Source organism: Trichomycterus rosablanca, chromosome 9, assembly GCF_030014385.1.
Source record: "Trichomycterus rosablanca isolate fTriRos1 chromosome 9, fTriRos1.hap1, whole genome shotgun sequence".
In the NCBI taxonomy this organism is placed as follows: Eukaryota; Metazoa; Chordata; class Actinopteri; order Siluriformes; family Trichomycteridae; genus Trichomycterus; species Trichomycterus rosablanca.
Window position 1 is genome coordinate 29,002,942 of NC_085996.1, and position 19,213 is coordinate 29,022,154.

Here is a 19,213-nt window from a genome sequence, read left to right on the forward strand (position 1 = left end):
CGAGGTCTAATAAAACCCCGCTCTGTACCACGCAACTTCCGAGCCACTAGTCTCGCTCGTTTTGATCCTCCACCCAAAATTTGAAGAAGATTCGCATCAAGGCTCTTCTCTGTACTTGCACCCAAGTGGTGGAATGAGCTTCCCTTGTCTGTCCAAAGATCTGACTCTCACTGTCTTCAAAAGACAATTAAAAACCAACCTCTTCACTAAGCACTTATTTATTTGTTGCTATTATTTATTTGTTAAAAAAAAAAAACTTTGGTTCTAACAGGGTTTTCAGCAGATTTGTATCCTTGTATTGTTCTCTTCTTAAACTAGAGTAAGGTAATGTTCACTATGGAAGAACTTCTTTAAGTCTCTCTGGATAAGAGCGTCTGTTAAATGCTGAAAATGTAAATGTAAAGATAAACTTAAATGTTCACAGTGAGCCAGATCATACCATTAAAATAAGTGTATGTGGCTGAATTGAAATGGTTTTCCATACTCACAGTTTAACACATGGGGGAATAAAGGCAGCAAAAACACTTTGGGGAATAAAGGCAGTGAAACCAAACTGCACCAAACTGAGGGATCCACTTCATATTATTGCCCATAGTGTTATTGCAAATAATGTTTAACAAACACAGTTAATACGATTTTACATTGTCTACAAACATGTAAGACATTACAGATTAGCATTCTTTAACCTTTATCCATTCAAGAATTGATATATGGATGTCACAAGGAAGCATTACTGTAATTATTTTGCAAACAGAGCAGACTACACATACTTACTGAAATTGTTCTCAGTGACTGATAAAAGATGAACTTTGATGATTTATTCTGTCATCTCTGCCAGCATGCACTGTGTGTTGCTAGTGACTGCAGATGAACTATTGAACCTACTGCTTAAATACTGTAATATACTGTACAGTTTGACTATTGAAAGCTTAAACAATGGTACAGAAAATACATTCTAATTAAATCAGATTCTAATTAAATAAAGTATTTAATTGTACAAACCCAATTTAAGGATTTTGGGAGATTTTGTTAAATGCAAAACAAAAATGTACCTTGTTAATTCTTGAACTTAAAAAAATACAAAAATAAGCCTCACAGCAAGAAGGTCCTGGGTTTGATCCCCAGGCGGGGTGGTCTGGGTCCTTTCTGTGCAAAGTTTGCATGTTCTTCTCGTGTCTGCATGGGTTTCCTCCGGGAGCTCCAGTTTCCTCCCACAGTCCAAAAACATGCAGTCAGGTTAATTGGAGACACTGATTTTACCTATAGGTGAATGGGTGTGTGTGTGTATGTGTGTCTGCCCTGCACTGGCACCCCGCCCAGGGTGTTACTGTGTGCCTAATTGGATAAGCGGTTAAGAAAGGAAGTGAATGCACCACACTTGCAGAAAATGAGAGTGAAAAGGTTTTACAGAATGTAAAGGAACTTAGATGCAGAATTTGCTTAATTGCATAGTGGGATCACCTGGCAACACTACTTTCAACCATGACTAATGCATTTTGTTTTAATTATGATAGGAGTTATTTTGAGAGAGATATATGAAGCCAATTTTGGTAGGTAGGCTATTAAATAAATACATAGTTGTTACAATTCACATCAACTTTAAATGTAATAAGAAAACATAATAGTATGATTCATATTGACAGTAAATTAAAGACTTAATTCCATCCAATGGTTATTATGAATATGACAAAAGAAGAGGCCTCTTACCCAAGGAGGTGCAAAGAGGTGTGAATTTGAATTTGGATATTGGATTGGAACAACTGGATATTTGGGAAGTCAAGTATCAAATACTGCTAAATACTAATGTGCTGGTGAACTGAAGTCAATAATGAATTGATAGCATTGTGGTGATGGTCAAATTGACATGGATATGGAAAACAAGTAAGTTATCATCCTTTCCATGCTACGAAAAAAAAGCCCTTGTTTGGCCAGTATCCACATACTATTGGTAAGTCTGGACACTAAAGACAGGAAGAAAGATGCAATCAGGCTTGTGAGAACAAGAGCATCACAAAATTTCTGAAAATCATATAGAGGAAGATGATGATCACTGAGCAAGTTCACAAGATGGCCAGAACAGGAAAAGATATACTGAGCCACATCAAGTCCCACAAGTGATGTTTCGGCTTGTGATGAGGCACCCACATGGCAACACTGAAGGCAGTGTTAAGACAGGACTTGTGGAAGGACTCAGAAGATGATGAAGACTGGAATAAGCTGGATAGACAGTTTGTTTGTTTTGTTTATTAGCATTTAATCATGTTTTACACTTTGGTTACATTCATATCAGAAACAGTAGTTACTCATTACACAAGGTTCATCAGTTTACACAAGGTTATATCGAACACAGTCAAGGACAATTTAGTATCTCCAATTCACCTCACTTGCATGTGTTTGGACTGTGGGAGGAAACCGGAGCACCCGGAGTAAACCCACGCAGACACAGGGTGAACATGCAAACTCCACACAGAAAGGACCCGGACCGCCCCATCTGGAGATCGAACCCAGGACCTTCTTGCTGTGAGACGACAGTGGCTGGATAGACAGAAGACAGAATAAGCTGGATAGGTAAGCTGGATCATGACACGAATTGCATTATCAGGGGCTAGTCTGCTACAAGAGACACAAGACAAGAGGACAGTGGAGAAAGCTGACCGTCTGTGCAGCCAACTATCGCAAAGTGGTGAAGGCTCAGTGACAGGACGTGAAATGGTGGCTTTGTAAACAAAATGATGCTAAATTGCCCCCTAGTGTTACAAGTTCAACACAAATTTATAACTAGACGAATCTATATGTAACATGGTTGTTTAATCATTATTATTAAAAAATAAAAATAACAATACATTTGGGGAAAATACAAAAATAAATATTTTATATAGTTGTATCAGGGCCGGCGCTAGGGGGGGGCTGAGGGGGGCATTGCCCCCCCAAATTGTGTCTTTGCCCCCCCAAGCACAATGCAAGCAACGGCTATTTTTAAAATTATCTCTGAACCAATCACAAAAATGCATTTTGTTTTACAGTGTGAAGATATTTCCTTGCTTATTCCTGATTGGCTCTTTGAGTCATATAAAAATCGGCAGACTGCCCCAAACAGTTCAGTTCGGCAGTATATGTTCTGTTAGTGTGAGCGAGAGGCAGGTATACTGGTAAACACTTTTTTTTTACAGAATTAGTATTCTTTTGTTTTCTTTATATTTTAATTTCCCAATAATATAAATATTCTCACTCATTCCTATTTCCACGTTTGAATATTCTCAGTCTGTGTGTAGGTACATTTGTCAGCTTTGACTTAAATTTGTATTAAAGCCTTTCAAGAAATAGAGTTGTTCTATTAGTAATGGCAATTTAATTAAGGGGGCGTATTAAAATGAAATACAATTAGATAATCTTTTTTCTCCATTTACATAATCAACATGTATTTTTTAATCATTGGGTTTTAAGTTTAAGTTCGAAAACAAGCATTTTTATTTCTTTACCTCATACATCACTTTAAGCCAGTATCAATAGCTTGGCTGTCATCATTCATGCACAAATCAAGCCTTGAATATATTTCTGGCTTCAAAAACATGACTATCAACATGCCCCCTCATTAGGTTTTACTGCCCCCCCAAGCAAAGCAGTCCAGAACCGGGGCTGAGTTGTATATAAAATTGTGATTTTTTTTTAGTCAGGCAGATAAGAAAATACCTGACCGGTTCTGCCATGTGATCCAGGACCCCAAGATGTCCATGCTTGCTGAGCGTGAGTCCTGAATTAGTTGTAATTTATTTGGAATTGTTGTTAGCCTTTTTGCAAACAGATTATTATTTTTTTGAATAAGATTAATCTCGAGTAGTTGCTTTGTTATAATAGTAGATTATTATTTTGATTTTAAGGTAGTTTTGTAATGTTTGTTTATGTATTAGCATTTGTGCTAACAGCTCTGATGCTAAACTGCTCTGTGTTGCTTATTTACACATTATTAAACGCTGTACAAATCTGTTTACAATTTGATTTACACATTTTGGAAACCCACGTAGGGGAGAACATGCAAACTCCACACAGAAAGGACCCGGACCGCCCCACCTGGGGATCGAACCCAGGAACTTCTTGCTGTGAGGCGACAGTGCTACCCACTAAGCCACCATGCAGCCCTAATAAAAGTTGTGGTTCTTATTGTTGGTCTGGATTTGCAGTTGATATTAAAAGTTACATCCACGTTTTACACCTGTTCTCTTTATGACTAAATGTCCCCGACTCAAACTACTTTTGCGAAAATAAAAGTCTGTGCTTCAAAATGGGCATTTTACAGCTTAACTGGAAATTGGGGCGGCACAGTGGCTCAGTGGGTAGCACTTTTGCCTCGCAGTAAGAAGGTCCTATGTTTGATTCCCAGGTGTGGCGGTTCTGGGTTTCTGTGAGGAGTTAGCATGTTCTCCCCGCGTCTGCGTGGGTTTCTTCCGGGAGCTCCAGTTTCCTCCCACAGTCCAAAGACATGCAAAAGAGGTGAATTGGAGAAACAAAATTGTCCATGACTGTGTTTGACAAAACTTGGGAACTGATGAATCTTGTGTAACAAGTAACTACCTGCCCTGTCATGAATGTAACCAATGTGTGTAAAACATGACATCAAAATCCTAATAAATAACTGGAGATTGTTGCTGATCACGTAGACAAAGGTACTGTTGTGGAGAAAATTATTCTTTAGACACTTTAGAGAAACTTTTTACAAGACTTAGATTTAGACATTTATTTTTTCATATTTAATCATATTAAACATGTTAATCAGTTTATAATGTTATGAAGACTTACAGATCCCTGGTGTATTTTTGCATTCTTTGCGTTCAGTTTCCACTTTCTGCACAACACTGTGTTACAAATAACTATATGTAAATAAGTTTACTGAGAAAAGTAACAAATTTTCTGCCCAAATTGCATTTAGCTCGTCGGAAGCAGAAGTGGTCTGTGGACCCAAGAAACAGCACCTGGAGCAACGATGAGTCCAAATTCGGCCAGAAGATGCTGGAGCGAATGGGCTGGTCTAAAGGCAAGGTAATAAACTCTTGACATTAGGTTATCAGTGCATCAAAATGTATTTCCACTGTTATTACTCTGAATATAAAAATTGTTTGGGTGCCAGTGAAGTTACTTATTACTAAAGGTCAGGTTCAAGTGCATGTTGCAAAAAGAAACTGTCAAGTAGTACTGGGTAATTGCTCTTGATTTCTGTTGCTGCCTCAAAACATTCCTTGCACACTGTCCATGGTAAATAGTCCTTTACATGGCAGATGTTCATAAATGACCTGTAATGGGAATCTTGCATGCACTTCTCTAAGGTCTGAGCATGCTTAAATAGTAAGCTCTTGCTGCTTAAATAAATAAAGATAAAGATTTTCATCATATTATTTCCTTTCTAAACACCTTCTGACAAGTACAATTACACTTTTTTGTATTTATCTTCTTTAGATTTTTAAAATACCTTGGCACTGAGGTGTAGTTGGTGAGCTTGGGAAGTTATACGGTCCTGAGAGAAGAATCTGACTAAGATTTAAATAAACAAGTCTTAACAAAGAAAATCCTTTATAGTGTGTGTTTGTGTTTATTGGGTACAAAATTTAGAGGAAATAGCTGATATTACTAGCTACTTAAGTGTTAATGGTTTAACTAAACTAATTGACATTAGAACTTTGCTATTGAAGTATGAAGTAATTTGGTTATTGAAAATAATAACTGAGGTGGTCAGGTGGTGCAGCAGCCTATTTCGCTAACCTAAGACTGCCGAGACTCAGGTTTTAATATTAGCTGTTCTATCAGCTGGCTGGGCCTCTGCACAGGCACGATTGGCTGTGTCTGAGAGTGGTGGTGGCTAGTCCTGCAATGGTTTGACGCCCTGTCCAAGGTATTCTTGCTTTGCACCCAGTGTTTCCTGGTGGAACTGGAAAATGGTTGATTAAAATAAAATGAAAATAACTTGTGTAGATGCGTTTTGCCAGTATCAGAATTTCTACAGTTATTAGATTCTGTACATTTTAACACATTTACTGATAAAACTGTTTATTTTCCTTGAACAGGGGCTTGGCAGAAGTGAGCAGGGTGCTACTGAGCACATCAAGGTTAAAGTGAAGAACAACAGTTTGGGTTTAGGCACCTCAGTCAACAACGAGGTAAGCGGTTGCTTTTATCAAATGTGATACTTTATTATACTACTGTTAAAAAGACTAAACAAACAATGCCGTGAATGTAACTAATATGTTAAACCATGGTGTTAAACCAATAAACAAACAAAAAACTTACTACTGTTCTGAGTATTCATGCTACTTTGTTCAAACATTTGGGATGTTTATATATATATATTATATATATATATATATATATATATATATATATATATATATATATATATTTTAATTTAGGATAACTGGATCGCTCACCAGGATGATTTTAATCAGCTGCTTGCTGAACTTAACAACTGCCATGGACAAAACAGCACTGAAGGTAAGTCATGCTAATAATTTATCATGCAAATTAAAGACAGTCTGTTTTAAACTAATAAATATCAGTCTTAATAATCTGTCACGGTTCATAAAAACTCACATCCTGAAATGCCACTTGGTGGTGCTGTAACACAAGACAACATGCAAGCTAAGTACGTATTAGTGTGCTGATTGCACTTGTGAGCTCTAAATAATCTTTGTTTCTAATTGAATGACTGATAACAACCCTTTATAAATCAGTGCTTTCTGTATTTATTAGCATTTTTCCTAACTTTTTTTGGAACTGGGTTTGTACACGTAAGCCTCATTTCTTACATCGTGAACAAGTGTTGATTGAAAATTAAACACGTGCAAAAGCTTTGAGTAAATCCACTTTATTAAAAGACATGCTTCAGGTAAATTCTCCATACAGGAGTGAAGCAGCAGACTGGGTCTTTATTACATGTGTGAGCTCTTCAATCACACTCATCACTTTTCTTCAGACACTGAAAAAAAGAATTTTCAAAAAGAATTTTTATGTCACAGAGCAGCTATACACAAATCCAGGCTGTACCTGCTATCGCTTAGCATATTTTCTTCTACTTTTATTTTTATTTTGAAGGCTTTGGCAAGTATTGTGTACCTGACCAGCAATCTGATGTATAGTGCATGTTTCAATGTTTTATGCATGTTAGATGTAGATATATGACAAATAATTAATGTTGAATGCTACTTTATATTTCTAACATCAGTACTTATTGTACATTAAAAATGCAGATTGACTACTTAAATAATCTGACTCAACTCAGATTGAGTAAACTCTGGCATTTAAATAAAAAGTTGAGTCTGGTGTAACTGAGTAGCCTGCAAACTTTTTGGTTTTTCAGTTGTTACTATCCAGTAAGGTACAATATAAATAATAAAATAATAATTTCTAATGTCCTAATAATAAAAATAATAACAGTATAATAAAATACATTTTTGTTGGGGGACTTAATATTTGTTAATATACCCACACTTTTCTTTTTTTTTTCTTTCCAAATTGCCCTTTTGCCATTGAATCAATAAACAGAACATTCAATAAATAAAATTAAGGTATTTAAAGTACAAGTCTTACAGTGTCTTCGCTTTCTTTTTAGTACTGGATTTTGATGTTGTGTTTACTGTAATTCCGCATTAAAACTATCTAACCTTATCTGTGTACAGAGCCCACCCAGGATCAGGCACAAGGTTTCAGTTTGGAAGAGAAATCCAAGACCTCAAAAAAGAGGGTCCATTACATGAAATTCACTAAAGGTAAGATTGACAGACTTACATTAATTTTAGACTTACACTCATTTGTGTGGGAGCTCTTGTTAACATGAGTTTTCCCCAGCATTTTAGGGGATGAGGGGGCTCGTTTTTCAGCAGCACTGAGCACTCAAATTAAGAGAAAGGATTGTGAGGGTTATAATGTGAATGCTAGTTTTACTTCTGTAAAAAATCTAAGAAACAGAAAACAAGGGTAACACTGTCCTACATTGCTGCTGAGTGTATTCGTATATGTTGTCCTATATTTTGGGCTTTGGTGTAATGGCTTTTTGAGATTTTAGAAAGTAATCAGACGTACCATAATTTAAAATGATATAAACCTGGGAGTCTATTGGGATCTTATCTGTTTAACACTTTCAGTTAAGACCTCATTTAAGACAACAGCTCTCTTATCTGAACTACAGATAGTGGAAGTGTGTCACAAAGGCTTCCTAACACAGCAAAATCCACTTTGGGAGGTTTAGTAATTGTATATATCTCCACTTAAAGTTTACATACACTTAAATGGGTCTCGTACACTGAAAGGAAAAACAAGCATTTAACAATGTTTTATATTTATTTATGTTTGTTTCTTTTTAAGATTCATGTATTGATCCCCATGGCGTAAATGTCAATGTTACAGCAGCTCCAGCACAGAGTAAATACAGTTTAATATAGAGTAAGTAAATTAGGGTAGAATGAGATAAAATATATAGACAAGTAATAAGATTGTAGTGTACAAACAATAGATCCTGTTCACATGTCCACACACTATCTTTATTCTTGACTTATTAATATATTAGCAATTAATAGCTACTTTTTTTTTTTTGACTTTACTATTCTTTCCACTGTTTAAAATTGCCAATCGTGATGCATTAAGGTGCCAGTTTTTTCTTGCCTGACACTCCTTAAACATATAGCTGATTAATAGCAGATCTGACGGTTTGGGTTTCCCTCTTGATCCTACCAATGGCCTGCTATTTGAGTGCAAACAACTAAGCCCTTTTTATATGGGCACCGAGAAGACTCCAAGCTATGGTTAAATATCACTAATAAAAAAAAAAAAAAAAGTAATTGCCAATGCATTAAACTTAACTGACATTATAGAACCCCCAATTTTCTCCCCTGATCTAGTCATTTCCAATTACCCTGGTTGCGTTACGCTTCGCCTCTACCGATACAACCCTCCACTGCTGACTGAGGAGCTTTGCAACTGACATACATGTGAGCAATACCGACTGCCTTTTTCACCTGCACAAGGCGAGTTCATATGCGGATCAGCTTTGTGCACGGAGAGCCACACCTTGATCAGTGTTATTCCCCAACCCCGTGCAGGTGCCATCAGTCAGCCAGCCAGCAGAGGTCGTAATTGCACCAGTTATGAGGAACCCTGGTCTGGCTTTCCCCATCCCTGAACAACAGCCAATCGTTGTTTATGTGGCCCCCCCAGCTCAGATTCGATATATTCAAAATCCCAGCTCTGGTGTGCTAGCGTGTTTTACCACTGCGCCACCTGAGTGGCCAAATCCCGTCAGTAAAAGTGCTGTGGACATTTTCTCTTTATTTTCATGCCCTGCTGCTGTTTCTGTCCTTCATTTTTCATTTAATTGAACTAGAAGTTTCTGTTGACCTCAAACACATCTAAACCTATATTAAATCCTGTACAGCTCTAACTAAAAATTCATGTTCTACCAATTTAATTTTCCTGTCATATGAACTCTACTACAAACCCGTTCAGCCAGTTACTGACACTTTAAACAACATTGCAACATTGGCCACTCCAGCTTCCACCATACATTTAAACTCTCAACAGACTCAGATTTGATTAGTCAGGTAAAAGATATCTCCTCTGAGAGCTGGGCCTGGTATGCTCTTTAAGACTTTTAACCTCACACGGCTTGTGATTGCGTCTCTGAATAATGGGTTAAACTATTTTCTGTTTCACTTCTTGGGAACTTCCTTAGATAAGATAATGTCATTCCTAAATCAGGTTAGGTTGCTTTAAGAATTTAAAATGTATCTTTGTGTATTTAGCAGCATGTTCCAACCATGTTAACCACATCCCTTCTTTTAATAAAGGCTCTGAAAGTAAAAAGAGTAGCAGAGGGGGCACATGGGTCAGCACTGCAGTAGATCATCATGCCAGGACAGTGCGGTCAGCTTAACCAGGGAGTGGCACACAACCCACCTGAACAGTTAGCTTTGTAATGTTCCAGCAATTTCCTTATTTCACCAGCCTGACCTGACCAGTAATGTAATCTCCCTTAAATGCATAGCTGACAAATGAAGTTAGCATAGCTTTGCAGAGACACACAGTTCCTGAGAAACTTCCAGAATGTTTTATGTCCTTCCTGTTTCCATGTGAGCTTCCTCTCCTTTTTCAGATTTTTATTTACCTTCCAAAATATGCAGATGGTGGATTGTCAGCCCTACCGTATCCCTAGGTGTGAGTGAATGTCTAACTTTCTTCCTGCCCTTTGCCCAGTGCCATGTTTCTGGCTGGTCTTAGACCCACTCCAACACTTGACATACACCATAATCATCAGCCATAACATTAAAACCACCTCCTTGTTTCTACACTCACTGTTCATTTTATCAACTCCACTTACCATATAGAAACACTTTATAGTTCTACAATTACTGACTAGTCCATCTGTTTCTCTACATGCTTTTTTAGCCTGCTTTCACCCTGTTCTCCAGTGGTCAGGACCCCCACAGAGCAGGTATTATTTGGGTGGTGGATCATTCTCAGACATGGTGGTGGTGTTAGTGTGTGTTGTGCTGGTATGAGTTTTTAAATACCGTGTCCACTGTTTGAGTTGGTCATCTTCTAGACCTTCATCAGTGGTCACAGGATGCTGCCCACGGGGTGCTGTTGGCTGGATATTTTTGGTTGGTGGACTATTCTCAGTCCATTAGTGACAGTGAGGTGTTTAAAAACTTAATCAGTGCTGCTGTGTCTGATCCACTCATACCAGCACAACACACACTAACACACCACCACCATGTCAGTGTCACTGCAGTGCTGAGAATGATCCACAACCCAAATAATACCTACTCTGTAGTGGTCCTGGGAGAGTCCTGACTATTAAAGAACAGCATGAAAGGGGGCTAACAAAGCATGCGGAGAAACAGATGGACTACAGTCAGTAATTGTAGAACTACAAAGTGTTTCTATATGGTAAGTGGAGCTGATAAATGGACAGTGAGTGTAGAAACAAGGAGGGGGTTTTAATGTTATGGCTGATCAGTGTAGATATAATTGGGCGAATAACAACATTTCCTATATTTACTTATGAAAAATGGCAGGAATGTGAAGGAAAGGTTTTCTTTCTCTTATCACCTGATGAGTTACCATTGCACACAGCTTAAAAGCATGACTTCCTGTTTCCTGTGAGGAGCACTGGCCTTTGCATTTGCTTTTTAAAATGGCCTCAATCAGCGCCTGATGAGCCTCACAGATAACAGTGAGTCTGGGAGCGAGCTGGGGTTGTCGTCGTCGTCGTCATGATTTCAGGCACTTAATTTAGCTTTTAGATGGGAGGTTTGTCCTTACAGACAGGAAGAGTGTGGATGTTCCCAGAAGTAGATATGAGAGTGCATGTCCACAAACTTGATCCCCCTATGTGGAATGCTTTGCATAACCCTAACCTGTTGATAGTTATTAGTAAAGACCTTTTGTTATGGTGCACATTTTGTGTTTTCATGCTAGTCAATTTTAGCTCTTTTTAAAAAACAATAAGGAAAAATTATGAGTTATCCCCTCTGGCCATCCCTTTTCTGGACAAGCCAATGTCTGTGTAGGCTCCCAGCCGACTGAAAGTAAAGCCGAGATTTGAAATTTGAAGTGGCAGCATTGGTGGGCTTGTGTTTTACTGCTGAGCCACCCTAGCCCCAAGGCTGTAAGAATTTAGATGATTTTAAGATCTGCTTTTGTATTTGGAGTTGTCACAGTGGATCTGGTCTACATACCAGACTTGGCACAGTTTTTACTCTGGATGCCCTTCCTGACCCAGTCCTTCAAGTTTATCTGGGCTTGGGACAGGCACTGAGAGTGCACTGACAAGTGCACCCCCCCTTCCCCAGTGGCTTGTCTGTCCTGTAGTGTGCACTACCCAGCGACTTGATATAGGCCCAACAATTAAATATATTAAAAGAGGGCGCTCAGGTTGTGAAGCGGGATATTCCACTTGCACATCAGTGTTGGGATCCTGAACTCTGAGCTTGACTATTGGCCTCCATCAGACAAAACTGGCCACTTGTCTGCTGGGTTGGAAGAGTCCTGACTAAAGAGGGGTTGGGTTTTTTGACGCTGTGTAAGGACTCTAGTTAGTAGCTCAAGGCACCAGTACAAAAGAAGTGTAGGAACACGGGGATCAGTGTATGACTCTCCATGCATGAGACTTGTGTGAATCAACAGAAGTATGGGCGAATAAAAAGGGGTCATATGGAGCTTGTGTGAGACCAATATACCCTCCTTGGATGCGATCGGGGTCCTCAGCAGCGGAAGACTATTATTCAAGCATTTTCTCCCAACTTAAAAAAGTTATTTATAAAAAAATTAAATAAGAAAAAAAATTGAACTACATTCAAGTATGAATAGAGCATCACATGATGCGTCTAACATTTTAACCATTTGAATATAGTTAGGGTCCTACTTAATTCACGGGAAGGTGTGCTTAATTTCACGGACCTCATTTTTCAAAAATCACAGATTTCACTGGTTTTTAAAGAAAAGTGCCAGATTTCACGGCAGTCATTCAATAACACTCATAAATTGAATGATATCAGTGTTTTGAAACACCCTCGTCCACATAATTGATTGGGAGTTTTGCAAACTCTGTTGTCGGAGTAGTGTATTTACCTGCTGTACACTTTGACATCTTGGAAGTTTTATCTAAATGATTGCTAGTGTAACCGAGCGTCTTTTGAGTTTGCTGAGTTTATAAAGTAAGACGACTTGTCCTTTTGAGGTGCAGCACAGACTACAGAGAGATAATCACGTGTGTAGAGAAGCACACTTTTCCTTTGATTATGGAATCCCCAAAGGGACAAAATGCACTCAATACGTAAACACACATATCAAACACTGTCAGCACACTACAACACAGAAAAGTCTGTTACACTAACGTAATTTCTGTGAATAGTATAATATATGACTAATATATAACTTACCATGCAAGTCTAAACAATGAGCAGCGGAATGCTTTGTCCCATACCACACTGTCTTCCCATAAGTGCACCGAGTTACATCATCAATTACTATATCATGAGGATACATTTAGTGTAGATTCTAGTTGAGAACACGTCAGATAAACAATCCAAACCTCACACAGGCAGAACATGGATAGGGCCCAACACTACTTGCTGTCACAATGCTGCCCCACATGAATTCTTCAATTAGTTTTGTAAACTGACACCCCCCACACACACACACACTGCTTTTCTTGAACATGCACAACATTTTAGAAAACAGTTTTGCATTTCCCCAACCAGTCAGTCCTCCATCTATTTTTACGTGTTTGCACCAATTCTTACTAATATACACTGACAAGACATAACATTATGACCTGTGACAGGTAAAGTGAATAACACTGATTGTGTTATCTATCTATTATCTATTAGGGCAGTTGTAACCTAGCGATTAAAGGTACTGGACTAGCAATCAAAAGGTAACTGGTTCAAGCCCCACCACTGCTAGGTTGCTGCTGTTGGGCTCATGAGCAAGGTCCTTAACCCTTAATTGCTCAGACTGTATACTGTCACAGTAGTGTAAGTCGCTTTGGACAAAAGCGTCTGCTAAATGCTGTAAATGTAATGTAAATGATTATCTCTTCATCACAACACCTGTTAGTGGGTGGGATATATTAGGCAGCAAGTGAACATTTTATCCTCAAAATTGATGTGTTAGAAGCAGGCAAAGTGTAAGGACCAAATTGTGATGGCTAGCCGACAGGGTCAGAGCATCTCCAAAACTGCAGCTCTTGTGGGGTGTTCCCAGTCTGCAGTGGTCACTATCTATCAAAAGTGGTCCAAGGAAGGAACAGTGGTTAACCGGCGACAGGGTCATGGGCGGCCAAGGCTCATTGATGCGCTTGGGGAGCGAAGGCTGGCCCGTGTGGTCTGATCCAACACACGAGCTACTGTAGCTCAAACTGCTGAAGAAGTTAATGCTGGTTCTGATAGAAAGTTATCAAACTCCATGCCTCGATGGGTCAGGGCTGTTTTGGCAGCAAAAGGGGGACCAACACAATATTAAGAAGGTGGTCATAATGTTATGCTGGTGTAAGACATAATACACAAATGTAAGTCAGACCTTAGTAAAATATAAATCACTGCTCGTGCTATAATTATCACAACCATGTGCGAACGAATCTTTGCACTATTTCAGCAGTTTCTTCATGTTGTTTTTTCTTTCCATGACGCAGGGAAGTTTGTAATGACGTGCTTGTGTTGGTGAAATATCTTGTACAAGATGATTTGTATTGGTAGTCGATTGCAGTGCTTCTCTCTACGATTACAAGATGCACATTACATTCAGTTCTTTACTGTGAGTGGTACTACCAGTCTGAGGTTTTGGCTTGAATCAAAGTTTATCACATAACATGTACTAAAGGCTAAGGAGTTTACCTGTGGGTGAATTATTCTGAAAAAGCTAATCTCAGGTTTCTTTGTCGTAAATATAATTGTTATGGTGAGTTTTCAGTTGCTGTTGTTGCTCCCATCTCGGATGACATGAAATTCACCTGCTGCTAAGCAAGTTTATCCAGAAGGTCCACTTTTTGTTTTCTGACTACTGAAAGGATTGCACGGATGCTTATGTGGTTTCTTAGCAATCAGTGTTTGGCATTAAATGGCAAACATGCTTATTAGCCAGTCATTTCAGCTTATGCTAAACACCATAACGGAATTGAGGCTTGAGCAACATTTACTAAACTAGGACAAAGTTTGTACTTGAATATGACTTGTGTACCTTATTTGACAGGTGTTCCTCATTTTATTGGTTGGGAGTATAAGACCAAAAGTATGTGGACACCTGACCATGATCTTGTTGGACAGCCAAACTAAAAATCATGAGCAGTTCTGAATTGGGGCTGTTTGTTTAAACGTGTGACTGTTCAGTTAAAAGAGCTTTTGTGAGGTCAGGCACTGAAGTGTGCTTCATTGGAGAAGGTCTGGCTTGCAGTTGATCATTGTAAAGGTGTTCTGTGGGGATCAGGGCTCTGTGCAAGCCAACACCAAACTAGTTTAAACTGATTTTAGACCTCACCTCACAATTGACTTTGTGCATAGGGGCACAGTTTTGCTGAAAAAGGAATTGACCTTCCTCATACTGAGGCCATGAGGTTGAGAGCATATATACAGTAGTACCTTGTAACTCGATGTCCCCTAAACTCGAAATCTTTAAAACATGATGCCTTTTGTTGACAGTTTAAACTCAACATTTACCTTTAACTTGATTTGTGTGCGACTGCCGTTTTGTTCAGCGCTTGGCTTGAGCAATATACATTTGTTTGGAATAACCGTCAAATCCACTATAAAACCATCCACATGTATCTGTGTTTAGCTATATTTTTTTCCTGTTTCACTTTTAAATTTGTGTTATAGCTTGGGGTGCTAAGAAATTGTAAGAGTCAGAGTCTAAAACGCTTATCTTAAAGAAAAAAAAAAGCCTAATGTGACTTAATGTATTAAAAGAACAACATAGAAACAATAAACCTCTCTTAATTATTACTGCTCATAAGTTCTCTCCACTAATGAAATTCCTCGCATGTTTTAGTACGATAAGTCACGTTAAGCTTTGTGCACTGGCACACTCCATAGGAAATAACGGCACAGCAGCACAAAAGCTATTTTGTTGCTTCTTATGTCAATGTACCCTAACCGAAGGTTAACTGAAGATCTATGATTAAGAAGCATAAGGAAACAATAAAGAAGCAAAGGTAAAGAGCAGGTTTTATTGTATTTAACTGTTTTTCAATTGTATTTGAGTTTTTTTTTATATTATACTTGTTATTTTAAGTGTATAAGTGTCAAAAATAACCCCATTATTTTACATACAGTAAACCATAGAACGCATTAACAGGTTTCCTATACATCCTTATGGGAAAAATACCTTGAAACTCTTAAATCTTTTAAAGTCGACACCTTTCCCAGAACCAATTGATGTATAAAACTGTGACCAGAAACTTCACAACATGTAAATAAACAATGTTGATTTAAGAAAAAAAATATTGTTAATGTCAGATGCTAGACTTTTTCCAGCCTTTTAAAGGATAATAAAGTTCTTCAAATAATATATACATTCAAATTAATTTTGGTATTCTATTTTTGTTTGCCTATTATTATGACATGGATGAACGTCAGGACATATTTTCTTCAATGCAAAAACTGTGATAATTCCAAGCGTTCACTTGCTTTTTTAAAGCTTTATGTTCTAAACTGTACAGACAGCCTGACCTTTACACAACTTCTCTCATGCCCTGCTGCACTGGACACTTATTTCTGCCGTCAGCAGAACAGTTTGATCTATTTCGGTTCTGGAGAAAGGCACTTGCATCTCCGCTGCCCACCCCAAGCGCTAGCAGTGTAAACCAGTAACCCAGATTTAATTGGATGCCCATTTATCACTAGATCCAGGAGTTCTTGATGTATGCTGAACTGTAATACTTTATCTGTGTCACTGAGTAGGTCAATCCATTACTGAGTAGATGCATAAACCAGTTTGGAGGGTTTGCCAAATAATTGGTCATTTTCCCCCCATTTATCTCCCATTTTAGTCATTTTCAGTTCCCTTTTGTGAATCCGCTGCCGCCTGCACAACCCCTGATTTGATCAAGGCAAGCTGGATCATTACCACCTCTGACACGTGTCCAGTCTCTGGCTTCTTATCATTTGTTGTATTCCTGCGGAGAGCCAAGCTAGTCTTCATGTGACCCCCAAGGTGCCCAGACCTGCTCGTAGATCGGATATTACAGCAGCAGTGGTCTGCGGCTCTACTGATATTCGAACTTGCGAGTGTTGTGCTAGTGCATTAGACCGCTGCATCACCCGAGCCCCCATAATTTCTTAAAGGCTTAGTAGGTCATCATAAGGCTTTGATATTAGTTACAGTACTGTTATTATTTTACTTTTGACGGCTGTCGCATTAAAAAGCGGCCCACGCTTTCCAGCAGTTGTTTTCTGTCATCGCTAAGTGTACCGCACATGCCGGGGGTTGGATTTGTGTTTCAGAAAGCATTTTCTTTTCTTTGAAATAAGACTGCAAAGCCCAGATCCTATCAGGGTGTCTTTTAAAGCACTTCTTAAGCGGTTGGTTGTCAGATTAGCTGTCTATCCAAAAAGGCCTCTTGCTAATCTGGTTTGGTCAGTGTTCTCTGGCAACCGTCACCATCTCAACAGTGACCTTGACGACTGATCCTGCACATCAGCTGCACCGATGTGCCAACACATGGCTGGACTTTGGCCTGTACCACCAGGTTGATAAAAGCCTGTGCAAAAAAAGTAAGAAGGCCGTTTATGTCTCTATTTGATTTGCGCTGGATCAATCGACAGCCGGTGTGAGCTGCTCTTTTGTTTAGGCTTCTTGCAGGATAACTTGGTTAGAGGGAGGCAAGGTCTGGCCTTTGAAAAGCAAAGAGCAAAGGCGCTTAGAGTAATAAATAACGCGCCGTTATCAGGAGCTGCTTGAAGGAAGAGGATGCAGCTGGACGAACAGGCCCGCAAGCCGAGACGGGCGCCTGCGCTCTCCTGGAGCCTTTGAGCCACTGGAGAGCAGGAGATGCGAGGCGGGGCCGGCACCGCACCGTTTGTTTTTCTTCGTCCGTTCCATCCACTGCGACCACGTAGCGCGCCCTCTTTTTGCTTTTAAAACCTTTCCTCTCGGCAGGAGTTCAAAACCGTTCGGCATCCCTTATCCATTTACATCAGTAATTTTGAGTCCACGCCCCACCCCCATCAAAAAAATTCATTAGTCAAGAGCCTACGAGTGGAGACAGCTTCTTTTCATGTAACAGGAAGATTATGAAATCAATTATAAACAAATGCCTCTTTTAGCTAGAAGTGTTTTTTGTTTAGCAAGCACCATTATCACTACTTTTCATGCCCATCCCAAAACCTAATGCAGCACGTAGAAAGTGAATTATTACCCGGGTCCAAAAATAGCTTGGACCATAGTATTTGTTGATGGACAGTTTTGGTGTTTGGGGCTGTGCCAGTTACTACGTTCATACATAAATTTTCATTTTATTTTCATCAATCATGTTATCCTGGTCAGGGTTGAGCCACTTTTTTTTTTTACTAAACAATAAAATGTATCATGTCTTAGTATCATTTTAAATGTAAGTAAAGGGGTCAGTGATTAATATTCCCGGTCGAGAAGCTATGTGGCTATACCAAAATCTGTCAACCAAATTCGTAATTTTCTATACTTGTACCCGGGCGGCTCAGTGGCTTGTGTGTAGCACAGGCAAAAGGAGGGTCCTGGGTTTGATTCCCAAGGTCCTTTCTGTGTGAAGTTTGCATTCTTTCCCCATGTCAGCATGGATTTCCTCCCACAGTCCAAAGACATGTAGGTGATGCTGTTTGACAATGAACCTGAACTAATGAATCTTGTGTAACCAGTAAGTGTGAAACATGATGTTAAAATCCTAATAAATAAATAATAAACCTAATATTCACACCAGGCAGTCTTAAACACTGTCAGAATCGAATGTGGGCAACACGGTGGCTTGGTGGGTAGCACTGTTGCCTCACGGCAAGAAGGTCCTGGGTTAGATCCCCAGGTGGAGCTGTCCGGGTGCTTTCTGTGTGGAGTTTGCATGTTCTCCCTGTCCATTGTCCATGACTGTGTTTGCCATTGCCCTGCAATAAACAGATGAGCGGGTGAGTGAGTGAGTGTGTTTGCCATTAAAGACTTGAACTGATGAATCTTGTGTAACCAGTAACTACCTGTCCTGTCGTGAATGTAACCAAAGTGTAAAACATGACGTTAAAATCCTAATAAATAAATATTAAGTCTAATATCCGTACAAGACAATCTTAACAGACTCAGAATCGAATGTGGGCAGCACAGTGGCTTGGTAGGTGGAGCAGTCCAGGTCCTTTCTGTGTGGAGTTTGCATGTTCTCCCTGTGTCTGTATGGGTTTCCTCTGGGAGCTCCTGTTCCCTCTCACAGTCCAAAGACATGAAGTGAGGTGAATTGAATTGAACTGAGATACAAACTTGAGCTGATGAATCTTGTGTAACGAGTAGCTACCTGTCCTGTCATGAGTGTAACCAAAGTGTGTAAAACATGACGTTAAAATCCTAATAAATAAATAAATAAATACGAATCAAATGTTTATAAAGGTAATGGCTTTTATTTTATTAAATTTAAATTGTGTAGGGTTTATCATTTTATGTTTTTTTGTTTGTAATTATTAATGTTTAATTATGTTATTTAATATTATCTTTGTTAGTAATGTAT

The 19,213-nt window shown here is 39.0% G+C and overlaps 1 protein-coding gene across 1 annotated transcript in view; it reads left to right on the forward strand.

Annotated features, from left to right (window-relative positions):
* The first annotated feature begins 3,674 nt into the window (after positions 1 to 3,674).
* Positions 3,675 to 19,213, forward strand: part of pinx1 (PIN2 (TERF1) interacting telomerase inhibitor 1) — a 39,584-nt gene continuing 24,045 nt past the window's right edge. Inside the window, exons 1-5 of the mRNA XM_063002196.1 lie at positions 3,675 to 3,744; positions 4,925 to 5,034; positions 6,054 to 6,146; positions 6,396 to 6,477; positions 7,662 to 7,751. Of these exons, the coding sequence (XP_062858266.1) occupies positions 3,726 to 3,744; positions 4,925 to 5,034; positions 6,054 to 6,146; positions 6,396 to 6,477; positions 7,662 to 7,751 (394 nt within the window). The 5' untranslated portion in view covers positions 3,675 to 3,725. The remainder of the gene's footprint in view (positions 3,745 to 4,924; positions 5,035 to 6,053; positions 6,147 to 6,395; positions 6,478 to 7,661; positions 7,752 to 19,213) is intronic.